The following is a 16,857-nucleotide window of genomic DNA, read 5'->3' as shown; positions in this document are numbered from 1 at the left end:
ATATATATACATATATATATATATATATATATATATATATATATATATATATATATATATATATATATATATATACATATCCCAAATGTATATATATATATATATATATATATACATATATACATATACATATATATATATATATATATATACCCTACCCCATGTATAATAGGGGATATATATACACATATCATTATGTTTTTTATGATGTTCCACTAATAGTGACTCCCAAATGTCCGTGTCCCCTGCACATCGTGATTAGTATGGCCCAAGTGTAAGCAAAACCTGCTTGCTAGGATTGAGTGTATTGTAATAATACAGTCATCCCCATCCTAATCACAATATGGGCTAACCGGACAGAAAGCCGAGAGTCCTATTCCTAGAACCAGCCCCCCCCTGGAATCCGTGGTCCAGCTCCACAGAATAGTTCTGCCTGAAAAACCAGGTCCGAACATTATCAGGTAGATGATGGTTCTACCACAGTTCCCACTACTTAGCTTCAGATTCAACTTCACTCCATGCTATGATGTTTTCCTATTTATTAATTTTGGTAATTTTGGCAAGTGGAAAAATCCACAAAATTATTCCTAAAGTGCATTAATATATATGTGGGACACTTGGGATCAAACTTAGGGAAAAAAAAAAAAAAATAGATCCCTAGGTTCAAGAGCCCCCTCACCACATCAAGGTGGTCCCAATTTGAGGGGGAGAGTAGTACATGACTTATGCATCATAATATATCCTTGGTTTACTGCTGGTATACTCTTAAAAGTTGCCTTTTCATTATGTTCACCATGATTAATAAAAACTGTTGTCCAAAAGCCAAATTACTGAATACTCTTACTAACCTCTTTTATTAGAAGGTTTTCCAGAAGTAACCTTCCGGTCTTCCCCTGAGCGCACAGTAACCAGGATTGGTTTTCCATCTGGACAAAGGATAAATCAGGTCATTGAAATCATGTTATAAAAATCTGTAGGGTGACAATCATGGAATAAAACTACTAAACAATTAAACCATAAAGCAATAAAACTAATCAAATCTGCACAAAAATCCCATAAAAACCTTTTATCATTTACATTAAAATTCTAAAAGCTTTCATTCCACATCAACTTGAAAAGACAATTCCTCTGCTGTTCCAACATCAACTAGAAAACGTTCAAAATATAAAACCTTGTGAAAATCATGGTTTTTAAAAATTATGTTTCAAAGCCTACAAACCACTTTTCCGTAAGATTTTGGAAAAGTTTTCTCTTTCAATGGGGACAAACAAATACTGTCTAACCCATACTAAGTTGTGAAGAGAAGGGAGGAAAAAAGAGATGAGACTTATTTCCAGGGTAATAACAGGACAACATTTGGAGGGAGGAAAACAACACAAAGAAAAGAATAGAACTGCATATATTAAAATCTACAGATAAGATTTACATGGAAATTACTGAAGTAACTGACTATCCAGTTGAACCAAACCTGTCAAATATGTAAACCTGCTTCACATCCCACCTGGAAGAGGTTTTCATCTATGATCTTTTAAAATTTTAACACATTCTGACTGGTCCTTGTCAATTTATTTCTGTATCTACCAATTTCCTGACAAACTTCTCTCTGTCTTCCTCATCATATGCCCAAACCATTTCAATAATTAAGAGCTCAGTATTATACAATAAAAAAAAATTTGCTCTGTATTCTAACTGAATACTCTCAACAGTGATCTAAGAAACTCATCCTGCTTCAACCAAGCTCTTACTACTTTTTTCTGACTAACTTTTCAATACCAACTTTGCAATCCAACATTCCTATTGTAATAGAAATTATGTTCTTCCCTCCAAACATGGCTGTCCTCCTTCTTCTCTTTCTTGTTTGATTAAATATTCTGAGTGTCAAAATTTCTTGTCACTGACTGATGGCAATACAAACAATCTCTTGTAATACCATACTACATTCAATGCATAACTTGTTCCTTCTTCTTCCTATATTTTAATAAGAGGTATAAAAGTTACAAAGAGGTGATAAAAAATGAATTTCAGATTAATATATAAATACTTAATTTAAGATTTATTTTTTAAATACTTACCTCTCCATTATATAGGTTTTACTTCCAAGCCTGAGGTATTTCGAGATATTGAAACAAAAAACGAGAACACTCGGTTTTCTATGAATATCCGTCTTCTAGCCATCTACTTCCCTCAGCCCCAAACAGGGGACCGATAGGTACATTATTATTATTAAGGTAGTTTAACCAGACCACTGAGCTGACTATCAGCTCCCATAGGGATGGCCCAAAGGATTAGGATGAAATACCAGGTCTAGGCCATAGGCCTAGAACTGGGACCAAATAGGTCATTTGTGCGATGATGAATGAATGAAAATGAAGTTTAAAAGAAAAAACTGTATAATGAACATGCTTTTACACTGAAACACATGTATACAATAAATACATTTGCTCGTGTCCATGTGTACAAAAAAAAAAATTAAAGATTAAAAGTAAAATACAATTTTAAAAATTAAAAATTACTAAAATTCAGAATAAATTTCATGCATTTTTTTTTATCCATTAAACACCCTACGGGCTTCTGTATTTTCATTGTTCACTTGGTTTTCTATTTTGTCTATTAAGTTACATTTCTTCATGAATGTTAAAACTGGGATGACTGAAAATGTGTAAGCTTCTGACAAAATTCCCCCCCATCGATTTATTTCCAAAGGTTGATACTCCCTGTTGATCATAATTTGGACAGTCACACAACGCATGTTCGACTGTTATCAACACTTTGCATTCTGGGCACTTGGGAGGAGGGCCATGTGGACTGTTCATCAAGTGTCCATGAGGCAAACTAGTATGGGCTATTTGCAGACGAGTCTCTCTCTCTGACATGATGAGCTCCATTTTCCAACACTGGATTTTATGTTTCAAGTTATTATTTATAGGTTCCTCATTACATACATTTTGCCATTTATTTACAATGATTGTTTTTACACCTTATGTACTCACGAACTGGGATTTTTACATTTGCCCGTGCCATGTGGACTGCTTCTTTAGCTGCTTTATCAGCTTCTTCATTTCCTTTCATCCCTACATGGGCAGGGATCCAACATATTTCAATATTTTTTCCATTATTATACAATTTGTGGAGTGTACATTTAATTTCCCGTACAATATTATTTTTTAAGTAGTAACCTTGAATGGCTTCTATATTTCTTCTTGAGTTGCTAAAAATCACACAATTATTGAATGAAACTTGCTTTATAATTTTGATGGCTACTGTGACTGCACACAACTCTGCTGTGAAGACTGAGGCATTATTAGGCAAAGATAACTGATATGACTTGTTTTGGGATATAGTTGCATATCGTATTCCGTGTTGTGATGTACTGTAGACCCATCTGTACAAATTACATAATGTGAACTTATTTGTCTTATATAATCTATGGTTTTTTTGTTTATTGTGTTCTGGGGTATATGAGGAACTTTTTGATAAATACTTCAACTTTGTTCATGGTCCAATTGGGTGGTAACTTCACTGTTGAAGGTACTTGTATATCTATGTTCAGCGACTCAAACAATCTATTAGCTCTAATTGGGAAAGGAGTTGGGTGATTGTTTATAAATATATCCCTTAGATCAAATAGATTTTTTGTTGGTGAATCACTTGTCTTGATTCTTAATGCACTTTTCACTGTTATGAACTCTCTATGGAGGAACAGTGGCAGTTCGCTACATTCGACTTGTACTGAGGAGACTGGTGAGGATCTAAATGCTCCTGTGCATATTCTTAGTCCTTCATTGTGAATTGGATCTAATATTTTCAGTGCTGCTTCTGACACTGAACCACATATTTCACTTCCATAGTCAATGACTGATAACACTGTTGCCTTATACAGTATGGTATAAGTCATATTAAGACGGACTAATGGGGGGCCAGGGTGTCCGGTTTAACTGGCGATATCTATATTATACCTATAAATACCTATAAATATACTGTATTTCATTATTTTTATAAAAAGTATGGATAACAAACCAATGTAGAAATGTTTGAATTAAAGCTCAAGGTAAAAGATGAGAAATGAAAAATAAAACATAATAAAAATGATAGAATTCAGCCGCATAGGTAGATGCCTAGGCAGAGACATAAACGCATAATTTTGTTAAGAAAATGAAGTGACGTCTCCAAAATGAAGAGTAAGATTTTTTCTTTTTCATGTTTTTTTTATTTTAATTATTTATTCATTACAGTTTATTATTATCTATATTAATATGCTGTTAAATAAATGTGAGATGATTAAGATCATCAGTAATAAAATAGTGGGACAATTAAGACCGTAATTTCACTAACACATTTTGTTTTCAACAAAAACATTCCGTAAAATGCAAAAATATACATGATCAAAATGATTGTAAGTCAACTTGTGAATTTTAACAGTAAGTAAGACTACATAATGCATTTCATCATATCGATCTTGGAGAGGGTTGTTTTTTATTGTTACTGACATCACCATCAGTTTGCAGTCGTAAATCTGAGGATGGTCCGGGAATAGGATCCGCAAGTGATGACGCATCACCACAACAGACTGTTGTGGGATTTTTCATACCACTATATTAAAGTTAAAATTATTGTTAAATTCATGTTTTCATAAAGAAATAGTTATATAAAGCAAATTATTAAATAATTTTTGCCATCAGCAGTCAAATAATCACGATCATGGCAATGTTCAAACTTAGTGCCGTCATGACCTGTCTATAAATAGAACAGAAGTAGAGGGCTGTCATTGGCTAGCAGATCTCCATGGCAACCAGCCAACCAATCAGGTTTTAGCTGTATTCTGTCTGAGAAAGAATGTTTCCTCAGAGAAGCTGACGATAACATAAGTGCATGTGTTTTGAATACAAAACGTAGTTTTTAATAGTGTATGTATTTTACTGGTTACATGAAGAATAGAATGAATTCCTTCTAATGACTTTGAGTGCAAAATTGTTGGTTCAGAGATTCTTCAGCAACAAAATATATATAAATTTTCTTTGCTCCAGAAGATATTTACTAAAGCTGCATTGACATACCTTTAAAACAAAATTCTTCTCATTAATCTCTTAAGGATAGAATTACAATGCTCTCTCTCTCTCTCTCTCTCTCTCTCTCTCTCTCATTGGCTAGCAGATCTCCATGGCAATCAGCCAACCAATCAGGTTTTAGCTGTATTCTGTCTGAGAAAGAATGTTTCCTCAGAGAAAAGATGACATAAGTGCATGTGTTTTGAATACAAAGCGTAGTTTTTAATAGTGTATGTATTTTACTGGTTACATGAAGAATAGAATGAATTCCTTCTAATGACTTTGAGCAAAATTGTTGGTTCAGAGATTCTTCAGCAACAAAATATATATAAATTTTCTTTGCTCAGAAGATATTTACTAAAGCTGCATTGACATACCTTTAAAACAAAATTCTTCTCATTAATCTCTTAAGGATAAATTACAATGCTCTCTCTCTCTCTCTCTCTCTCTCTCTCTCTCTCTCTCTCTCTCTCTCTCTCTCTCTCTCTCTCTCTCTCTCTCTCTTCTCTCTCTCTCTCTCTCTCTTCTCTTCTCTAAAAGATATTTCTCTCTCTCTCTCTCTCTCTCTCTCTCTCTCTCTCTCTCTCTCTCTCTCTCTCTCTAAGTTTAACTTTGTTATGTCTTTTCTTTCCTAAAAAGATACAAAGCATCGTACTGTAGCTACCAGTTGGGCAGCAGATATTTATTCTTTTACGCTCCAAAGGGCCCATAGTTGAAAAGTTTGAACTATTTTTTGTTCCTTTTTTTGATGGGGACACAGGCACAGAAACATCTAGCTCAAAGGAGAATGGTTCCATTGTAACAATGCCAGGACCTTTTTCACAGGGATATCCTTTTTCTCACATGGGTCATCAACATTTGGAGAATTTTCAATCTCCAAGGTGGGTGCAGAGGTTGTCATCTGTGCCAAAACATTATCATAAAAGGGCCCAGGGGTACTCAACTCTCTATTCTTACTATTCATAAAGATCGAATAGAAAAAAAAATAAACCTGAAAACTTTAACAAGATATCATTAACCTTTCAAGGAGTTTATTCTTCCACTAATGGCACAAGGGAGAGCCAACTCCCAAATGTCTGCCCCCTACCCTACCCCACAGGGGATGGCACAATATAATTAGAGTGGCCCAAGTGTAAGCCAAACCTGCTTGCTAGGACCAAGACTATTACAAGAATACAATTATCCCCACCCTAATCGTATTATGGGCAAACCGGATAGTATGCTGAGAGTCCTATCCCCCCACCAAGAATCCAAGGCCCAGCCCTGCAGAATAGTTCCGCCCTTAAGATATCAATCTGATATCTCTCAGGTCTGAACATTATAGAGTAGTCGATGATCCTACCACAGTTCTCACTACTTAGTTTTGGATATAAATCCAGTCGAAGCTATGATACCTTTTCCTATTTAACAGGCCCAGTAAATTTCAGCAAAAGTGGAAATTTCCACAAAATTCGTCCAAAGAAATGTGTATTAATATATGAGACTCTTGGACTCAACCCAGGAACAAACTCCTGGGGTTCAAGAGGCCCCTGGCCACGTCAAGGTGGTCCCACATCGAGTGGGACCAATGGGTACAAACACTCGTAGTCGATCAGTCTACTTCTGTCCACTTTGAATGTGGGGCAATTTATAAAATGGAAAGGTAAGTATTTAAAAAATAAATCTTAAATTAAGTATTTATATTTTTTAAATGAACCTTACCTCTCCATTATATAGCTGATTCTCACATTTGAAAAAGGAGGTGGGCAAAGTAGAAATCAGCCAACCCTTTAAAGGCTACTTAGTAACAAAATATTTTGTACAAAACAAGTACTTGTTTTAATGCCACCTTAGGAGGATTGTCACTCAGGTATGAGACCCTCATCATGAAGACAGCTGAGGTCTCTTTGGAGGGTGCCCCCTTCAGCAGGAGGGGTAGGGTTACTTTGCCAAAACCCTGCAGAGCCAATGTTGGATAACTAACAAGTACAAATGTACAAAAAGGCATACTTCTAATACTCAATGCTGAGTATCTCCAAGCTTCCCAAAATCCACAACCAGGTTTAAAAAGCATTAGACCAATAAAGGCTACCTACTGATTCAGGATATTATATCCCCTGCACAAACCAAGAGAGTTAATGCTCTGCCGAAAAAGCGCCGAAAATCACCGATTTTCGGTTATCATCACACCCTCAGTACAAAATCCCCACCGATAACTGGGGACTGCCTGAACTGACAAAAAGACAACTCCCCTTAGTCTCAAACAGGTGCATAACAGGGGATGCCCACAGCCCACCTCTGGATGCTGAGTTCCTTCCATTACTATTAATTGTCTCAGTGAATGAGTACATCCACTAAAATTTTCATAATGAATAATTACCTCCAGCAAGGTAATAACTCAGGATGAGGTTATATGTGTATTAATTTGACCAACTAATAGAAAAGGGGGGCAGAACATTTAGACATAGTAGTGTTCGCTCCTCCTTAAACATAAAATGATTAATATCGTCTCTACCAGGCTTTCTCTATTTGCCCTACATGGCATACAAGTGTCAAACTCATTACATTTAAATAAGGTCCAGTCTGCATTTAACAACCCTGAGGAGGGAAAAGTCTAAAAATAGATATTTTGCTCTCAATCTAGGTCAGGACCAAAAGACCAGTATCTTCAATGCAAAAGCCAGCATTCTGCAACACTTGTAATTCTCTTACCATATCACAGGTCATAAGGCTACCAAGTGAGGGTACTTTAATTGCTTCACGTGGCTTTTACTAGATTCAAACAGCTTTGGAGGCAGAAACTAAATCCATCAAGGTTCCCAAAACGAGTTACGGTGTACCAGGCACCTTAATTACACCCAAACTATACTAGACATTGTAAGCAATGTCTAGTAGAGGATTACCTATAACATAGGAAGACAAAACCTAAAAACTCTAATAGCTGGAACTGACAGCATTTAGAGTAACTAAGAAACTAAGAACTATAAAGGTGCATGCTCAGGAAATACATCCAGCCCAACTCCAGAAACAGAAACTAACCACTGCCTCTGAAAACATTAGTAGTTTACCCTCTTGCTAACTTCAGGACAGATCCTCAGTCCACACCGACAAACCTCACTCTGGCACAAGATGGTTATGGTGTAAATGTGAATGCTGGAATCATGTGGAAGCTTAGAAAACTTTAGCAAGTGGAAGTTTTAGAAAAACTTTCTCAAGAATGAGTTCTAAGGAAATAAAAATACTAAGACACCAAAGTAACAGACATCTATTGTCTTGATCCTATAAAATGTATCTCTCCTCCAATCATAAAATCATTAAGGTTTCTAACCCAATATATTGCTGAAAATGCTCACCAAATCGTTCTTTCTCCAATAAGAAAGAAAAAAATCTTACGAGAGGCTTCCTTTACATGAAATGCATTCAAGCCTTGAACATACACAAGCCGCCTAATGAAATATACAGCTCAAATGAAGGCTTTATTTCCACAAAATCATACGTTAACCTCTCTTTACATTACAGTAAGCAATTAACCAGTTCAAAAAAAAAAAAAAAAAAAAAAAAAAAATTGTGACCACTTATACACTGCTTGTGTATCAGACACCTGATTCATCAATCAACAGAAGCATAAGCAACTGCCCTCCTGCCACAAAAAGGCAGGATAAGTCTTAGCTACCAAAAATACTCTACAGAGACCGGGGCAAAGACTACCATGCTTGATGGCGGAAGAGGGTTAAAAACTCATCTCTAATCACCGCTGACAAAATCACTTGCTCCGGCTCAAAAGGAAGACTGATTCAGTTGGAAACCTGTCGGTTCAACCAAACGTTTTAAATTCTGATCAGGAAAACCTCATGACGATGAGAACATTCCTAAACCACGGGGGGTCAGAAAAAAGAAACAGTAACCAACTGTTTACCGATAGAAACTCCCGCAACTGGAAAAAGAGCTGAAATCCCCAAAACGACAGCACATAATGAGATACTCTACAGGCAGATGCACAGGTGATACAAACTCGATCAGTAGACGTGCAAGCAAAAAGCACAAACACAAGTGATAGGCATGCAGGAAATTGGCTAACAGGCACATAAGCACACACCAAACGGCGCACAGGCAATACAAGTGCAAGCCATAAGCACGCAAGCCATAGGTGTGCACGTGACAGGCAAAAGCCATAGGTGCGCAAGAGACAGGCGCACAAGCCATAAGCACGCATGTGAGAGGCATACAAACCATAGGTGCACACGCGATAGGCGCGCAAGCCATGGGTGTGCAAACGATAGGCATGCATGCAATTGGCATACAAGCCATAGCCACTCATGCAATAGGCGCATAAGCAATAGGCATATGGGTAAGTGATAGACGTGCATACGCAAGAATGTGGCACTGTGGCAATATGTGCAAATTTGCACTGGATGCATGCTACTGGTGCATCAAAACTGTGAGGCGCATTATCGCCCTAGCCGAAAAAATCCACAACACACTAGAAACTAAATGATACTTATACTAGCCTTAAACCTCAAATGATCCTTAGCTAGAGATGACTGAAGCGAAACTGATCAAAGCCACAGGTGTCTGAGCGATCCTATCGGAGAAGAAAATTCTGGTGCTAGAACTGGCGCCACCAATGCTGAACCTGGTGCCCTTACCACACCAAACAGAGGAAGGGGACATTGGGGACAGATCCGCACCACTTTCTGACATGTCTCGGTTCTCTGTCACTCGAAGCCACGAAGGAGTAAGACATGACATGTCCAGGACAAGGCAAGAAAAAGAGGGGCATGACCCTTCCTCCACTGGGGGAAAAAACCTAAACTTACCAACTCTCCGGAGGGTAGCGCAGAAAAGAAAACACTAACAATAATATTAATAAAATCCCACAAAACTTAAGCCAAGTGAACATAAAAATGACTCCATCCTATTAAATCTAATGCCCTGAATTGATAAGAAGCTCATTTAGCGTAACAGATCGAAGAGAAGCAGCAGAGGACCTAACCAGTTACCAAATGGGGAAGCAGTCAAGACGTGCATCCCTTCAACTATCCTCTAGAGTTGTTTCTACAACCTAACATGCTCTCTCCGTTCGCAACCAATTACCTTATTTTGTTCAACTACAATTCATAGAGTTATCCAATCATAACCTTTCTCTCAGCAAAAACACCTCTTACAGCAACTCTTACCTTACAGGTTCTTACTGAACGAATATTAAAAAAATAAAAGAACAAACCAACAGAAAACCTAGTATATCTGTTGAACCTCTAGCAAAACCAGTGACAGTAATAGACTGATCACCTACAAGTGTTTGTACCTATCAGTCCCCTGGTCAGGGGTGGGGGATGTAGATGGGTAGAAGACAGATATTCATAAAAACAAAGTGTTCTGTTTTTTTTTTTTTAATCTGTTGAACTACTGCTGGTGTGGAAGTATAATGGAGAGGTAAGGTTCATTTCAAAAACACCAGTATACAACTAATGCAACAATGTAATTTGTGACAGTCTGTAAAGGTGGTTCCTCTAGTGAAGAGTACTCACCTGAAAGTTAACTTGAGAGATAATTTCAGAACTGCTTTTGCATACTAATACACAATTTCATTGCCAAAACCACAACATTATGGGCAGTACATCATAAGTAAAATTAAGAGGTTGGTATTGTACATGAACACTTAAATCAAAGGTAATCATCCTTTCATGCTAATATAACATGTATGGAAGTTTTACTTGTTCTCACCAAAATTATAGTTGGTAATCACACAATTACCAAATCTGCTAGTGATCCCATCCCTTGCATACAGACTAGTATGGACACAGCTTTCAAATCATCAGATGAACAGTCCTTAAACTATACACGTGAAAAAACTAAGTGCATCAAACAGAACCTGGCATAAAGGGGGGCTAGATTAACCTTGATAGGAAATGTAACCTAATTTAGACAATGTACTTTCATTATCTTATACATACCAGGCCTTTTCTTTCTACTGCTCTCATCATTCAGGTGACTCTTGATATCTTTTTCTTCATCTCTTTCCTTTCTTTGCGATTTTTCCTCTTTTTTGCTTCCTTCAGGTCTATTAGTACTTCTATCTACAGAGGAATCTAATTTGCGTTTCAACGTTTGACGTAGATCAGGTAGATCCTCAGCATCCCTTTTGCCTGCAACATTTTAAATTGGTTGTAAGAACAACTTAAAAAGGTTTCAACAACATTAACTTGATGTTCCTGAAATTAATATAAAGTGTGAAAAAGCATTCACATTAGTAGCAGGACACAAAAAAGTAGTCTGGATGTTGATTTTATCAACTCTGAAACAAGGTACTGTAATTAAGCAGTCCTTGATATACAATTTGATTATGAAACTTCTGAAGGAAAAAGTTCCCCCTAATCATGTTTACAATTAAACTTTAAGATTTTTTAATGTGATGAAAGATGAATTCACATCATCATTTGATTATCATTTACCATCACTGCAATCAAATGATTTAAAGATGTGAAGTAGAATATGAAGTTTCCAAAGTACATTAACTCCTAATTTGGTGCATTAATGCTACTAAAACACTATATTCTATATAAAAAATTATGAAATCTGAAATGAACAATCTGCCTGAGACTAATGCTAAAGCAATGTATTTCCAAAACTGACAACCAACCAACTTCTACCTAAGGACATTTAACACATGAACTCACAAACAAGGGGACGTCAACGCATAATTGTCTTCACTTGTACCAAGTTTAACTGAAATCCCCTCAAGCATGAAGCAATATTCCAGCTACGACCAAATTATGGAGTGATCTTCGTACTCATGTAGTTGCATTATTGGCACTTTAGAAATTCAAACTGTGTGCTAATACTTTTTACGCAGTTGGTTTTAGTCATTTCATTTTTTTTTCTTTCTTCTGCAGATTATTCTTTACTTCTTTTTTGTACTAAGGTGCTTTCCAAATTGGAGGCCTTTGGCTTAAAGCAATATGCTTTTCCAACTAAGGTTGATGCATGACCAGTATATTACAAAAAAGGTATCCCTCTGCTTCATGCTTAGCTATACAAGATGGGCTATGTACCAACTCTGAATAAAATCCCTTTAACTGTGTATCGAGTTGCAATGGTCATCTGGAAGGGCTCAATTAGTTCAAAAGTTATGCCTTAGTTATGGTTCTAAGATATACAGTAATCATTTTATTGCTTCTCTTCTGAACATAGCAACCACATTTTATATATGGGTTTTACAGTGTTAATTCTTAGTACTATTGATACCAGTTCATGTATTCTGTTTCTGTGTATATGTAGTGTGAACTTTAATTTCTTTAATGTTCAAAGTGATGATGCATCTTCCATAAAATAATGTTATTAGTTGACAACTGGAGAATACCATAAAAATGGAATTTTTACAATAAAATAAAGTTTTATATATACTTACCAGGTAATTACATTGCTATAGCTTCTACTTATCGTGGCAGCTTAAAATTTTTTAACTTCATGGTAGAGCTGCTATTGTTTTAGTATAGATAACTAGGTGCACCCACTTTCAGGGAAAAATAGGTACAACACAGCTGGAGAGCTCAATTCACTTACGCCGTATGTCCATGAGAGGGGAGGGGAGGGCTCCAATCATGTAATTACTTGGTGAGTACATGCAGTCCCCGGTTATTGGTGGGGGTTCCATGCTGATGGTTGTAAAGACCTTCTGTGTTCACGTCTTTGACAACCTCTACAGCTCTCTTGCTCAGAGGGAAAGAGACCTCTTCCAACAGGGCTGAAAACCTCTGTGAGCCTACAGAGTAGGCTGTCACTGCAATGGGCGATGACACTAAAGGAGGCTTCTCCCTGAACTGGATGGAGTAGCCCTCTCTGAGGACTTCTAAGACCCAAGGCTCTACGTTCCTGGCTTTCCATTTCCTCCAAAACTGGAAAAGCCTGGCTCCCACAGGAACACAGAGGACGGGATTCTCACTTGCAAGAGGAGGGCTTAGTGGAGGACTTCTTAAAATTTCAGACTGAACGTATATACGTGCGCAAGCGTGGCGGAAACCTTGCTCTGCTGCCAAGAAAGGGCTGCTGCTGAAGAGGGAAGACTGTTGTAGAGCCAAACAAGACTGACTCCTTGGGACGCTTAGCTGACTGTGCCAGGAGAACTTGTGTCAACTTCTGGAGGTCTGTGGCCACATGCTCCACAGTAGCCCTAGGAGAAAGATGAAAGCGGCGGTCCAAAGGCGAAAACAGGAGAGCTGATCTTTGGGTGGGAGTAATCACTTTTGTGGTAAACAAACATTACAGTTCTGTCTTCTTGTGTACTTCCAAAAGAAAATAAGGCAGCCAGTTCCAGGGACCCATCCTTAATAGCCTTGTCTGCACGAGAGGACACCCAGCCAGTCCGCAGACAAGTCCCCTGCAAGAGTGCCACAGTCCTCTATCTTCTTAGCCCAAGCCCCTAAGGTCCAGCCTAAGAAGCTGAACACTTCAATGGCTTTGAAGATATCACGAACCAAGTGATCAAGTTCCATAGAAGTAAACATGATTTTGGCGGAGGCAACAGCCGACCTGCAAGCAAAACCAATCAGGCTGAAGTTAACTCCCCCCTGGGAGGAGAGAGAAACTCCCAAGGAAGGAGCTTCCCCAGTGCCATATGAAAGTTATCTGCTCCACAACATGCGAGAAAAGGGGAGCAGAATACACCCTTGCTGAAATCCCTCTTCTCCGCTAGGCAACCATCAATTTTGGACAAGGCTTTCCTTGATGAAGAGGAGAGGCCATTTTGGGAAGCCTGGACAACTCCGCTGGCTGATTCCTCATTATAAAAGCTGATGCAGGTGACATCGGGGCCGCTGGGGAGAAGGAAGTCAGGTAGCTAAACAAGAAGTATTTAAGAAGAGCTGCATACGCCGAGGTAGCATGATCCTGCTCAACAGCTTCATCATTAACACCGCAGGAGGTTTCTGTAAAAGTCCCAAGATACTGTCCAGACGGCATTGAATAGGCTACAACAAAGGATCAGGAATTAAAGGGGTGGACAAACCCGCTGTGATAGGCTGAAGAGGCAGTGTTTGGCGCCAAGATTGTGGTGCCAAATGCTTGACAGTTGGCATCAAGCAGACAGGTGGACGCACGGACATAGGTGGACAATCGGACACCGGGTGCTCGGGCACTACTGGCTTTTCAGACCGCTTCAGAGAAGTGGAAGAATGCTTCGGCGTCAAATACTGGCACTCTACCACCGAAGGCTCAGGAGATAAATGACTGGGACTGTCCCAAAAGCTACAGGCAGGTTGCAGACTACACTCCTGTTCCCTGGGCTGCTTATAGGGAAGCAGAGAAGTGCGGTCAACAGTTGAAATGTGCCTCTTCAATGGCCCAGCAACAATGGAATAGCACCAACGATGTCTCTTGTCTGCACTCGAGTCAAGTCACCAGAGGACAAACAATGTACAGTACTTCCGCATGGACGCCTTTCCAACAGCTGTCCACCAAGTACTGGGATTTAAAGACAACAAGCTCAGCTGAGGGGGCAACTACCCATGGGCAAAACCCCACCGACCTCCCTTGGACCTCCATTATGCCTCCTCCCAAGTTTAGGGGAGTATGACAGGGACCTGTGTCTAGAAGCATCAGTGGGACAAGTAGTCACCTCCTCCACTAACACTGCACTTGCGTCCACATCACTGGCACTCATCTTGTCCATAATGGCCTTTGATGGATGACCCTATTTGGGCTACCATATAAACTAGTAGACCAAATTTCCTGTCCATTCTGGCTTCAAGGCTGGTGATGGCAGTGGGATCGGAAGTTTGGGAGCCAGGTAATGGAGTAGATAGAAAAGTCATTGGCAATATCCGATTTGAGAGAAGAAACCTGGCTAGCAGAACCCCTAGCTTCAGCTCTAGCAGCTGCCTTTCTCTTTCTGTCTCTTTGAAGTCTGTCAAGGTGCACATTCAAAGTTTTCCATTTCCCCTGATCCTAATCTCTACACTCGTCACAAGTCAGATCGAGTGAGCAGATTTGTCCTCTACAATGACCAGTGTGTGAGTCATACTTAGCTGACATCAATCTGGTATTGGAGCCTTTTCAGCAAAACTGTAAACTAGAAGCGCTAGAGTCAGACATGATCAAAAGTCTCAAACAGGTAAAGCCTAGTGAACCTAAGCTAATTGTAAATAGCAAAGGCTGCCAAAATAATGAATACAGTAAAGCCCCGTATTCGCGGTCTCATGATTCACGGACTCACCTATTCGCAGATTTCTCTATGGAACATATATACAAATTATTCGCTGAAAAATCGCCCATTCATGGTATTTTTCACTAAGAAATATTCACTAAAAATTACTGTATTTTCATCTAATTTTCATGACTAAATGCACTTTTTGTGATAAAACTATTAGAATACTCAGGTAGTGCTCGAGTTACAATAATTCACCTTATGATAATTCGATTTTGCAATGGGATAAGCAATTAATACCAATACAACAATATTTATAGAATATTTTTAAATTTTGCGTGGGCGCAGGCCGCAGCGTACAATCAGGCAGAGAGAGACCAAATTACAATAGACCAACTTCTTTTCCTCCATCTCTTTATCCCATAGTTAAAGAAATAAAAGTGAATGATAAAAGTATTGTTAGTAATCTTATACTCTTGCGTAAATGCGTACAGCCATAAACAACTGATCGGATAACAACAGCCATTTTGCTTGTATTTCAACCATCGTACGGTAAAACACAAGTACTGTAGGTTATACTATAGCACAAATGATGTTAAGCAGAATAGGACTGATATATTTTTACATTATATCCTTATTCAGTATGGACAAACGATCGCCAAGGAAATACACTGCTAAATTTAAGCTGCAAGTTGTAGCTGAAGCTGAGAAAACAATGTTCAAGCTGCTAATGACTATAAATTATCGTGCATCAGCAACATGGATGAAACTCGACTGTAATTAAAATTGGAGAGAAAGTATTTTAATCAAAACTACTGGGCATGAAAGAACACATCACTGCTATTTTTACGCTGATAAACAATAAATACGTAAAACTCTTATTATGATGAAATCATGTGAAAATAGCGAACAGAATCTTGATTTTTTTTTTTTTTTTCACAAAACAAATGCCCCCAAATGGACGTCATCCATTAAGGAAAAAATAGCTAAATTAATTTCACAATGAAACGCATTTTAGTTATATTTCGACTTAAAACACTTCGTATAACGAAAAATAACCTTGCCCCATATAAATAAAGTATCTAGAGATTCATTTATGCTAACTAGAAGCAAGAAAAATGCTCTGAACTGAGTTAAATAAAGTGGACAATTTCCAAATCAAAACATTGATCGCTATGATCGCAATCTATAATACAAAAGCAATATAAGATACACAATGTTATTGGATACAGTGAATTAAGGCATAACATTTTAAAAGATCCATGGAAATGATGCATATTCGTTATGTTGATGTTTGTATAATTCGATATGTGAATACAGCGTACAGTAAAATGTAGGCTATACTACCTTATATGTATACAATATACCATAGTATAGGCTAAGCTGATTCTTGTTCGTCATTCAATTTCTCTTTGTATTATCATAAGTCACTGCATGAACCTCCAGAATTAGCTGATATTAATAATTACTATACTGTGTATGTATAGAGTATTGTATACTTTATAGTGTAGACTAGGCTACCATATATGCATACATGGTACCAAATATCCTAGTGTAGGCTAGGCTATATTCGAGATACATTTTTTCCAACAAACGATGGGTTTTTCTGGAACTTAAGCCCACTGTAAGTACGATAATACCTGTATAACCATTTTTAGTGTTTATTTTTGGTGTTTGAACTATCAAAATAGG

The 16,857-nt window shown here is 38.0% G+C and overlaps 1 protein-coding gene across 5 annotated transcripts in view; it reads right to left on the bottom strand.

Annotated features, from left to right (window-relative positions):
* LOC136843830 (serine/arginine repetitive matrix protein 2-like) overlaps positions 1-16,857 on the bottom strand; it is an 86,729-nt gene that overhangs the window by 47,878 nt on the left and 21,994 nt on the right. For all 5 annotated transcript variants that reach the window (XM_067112625.1, XM_067112624.1, XM_067112626.1 and 2 more), the window contains exons 4-5: positions 10,979-11,170; positions 849-926 (exon numbers count right to left, since the gene is read on the bottom strand). In XM_067112625.1, the coding sequence (XP_066968726.1) occupies positions 849-926; positions 10,979-11,170 (270 nt within the window). The remainder of the gene's footprint in view (positions 1-848; positions 927-10,978; positions 11,171-16,857) is intronic.

This window comes from Macrobrachium rosenbergii, chromosome 12 (assembly GCF_040412425.1).
Source record: "Macrobrachium rosenbergii isolate ZJJX-2024 chromosome 12, ASM4041242v1, whole genome shotgun sequence".
In the NCBI taxonomy this organism is placed as follows: domain Eukaryota; kingdom Metazoa; phylum Arthropoda; class Malacostraca; order Decapoda; family Palaemonidae; genus Macrobrachium; species Macrobrachium rosenbergii.
This window is presented reverse-complemented; position numbering and strand designations above follow the sequence as displayed.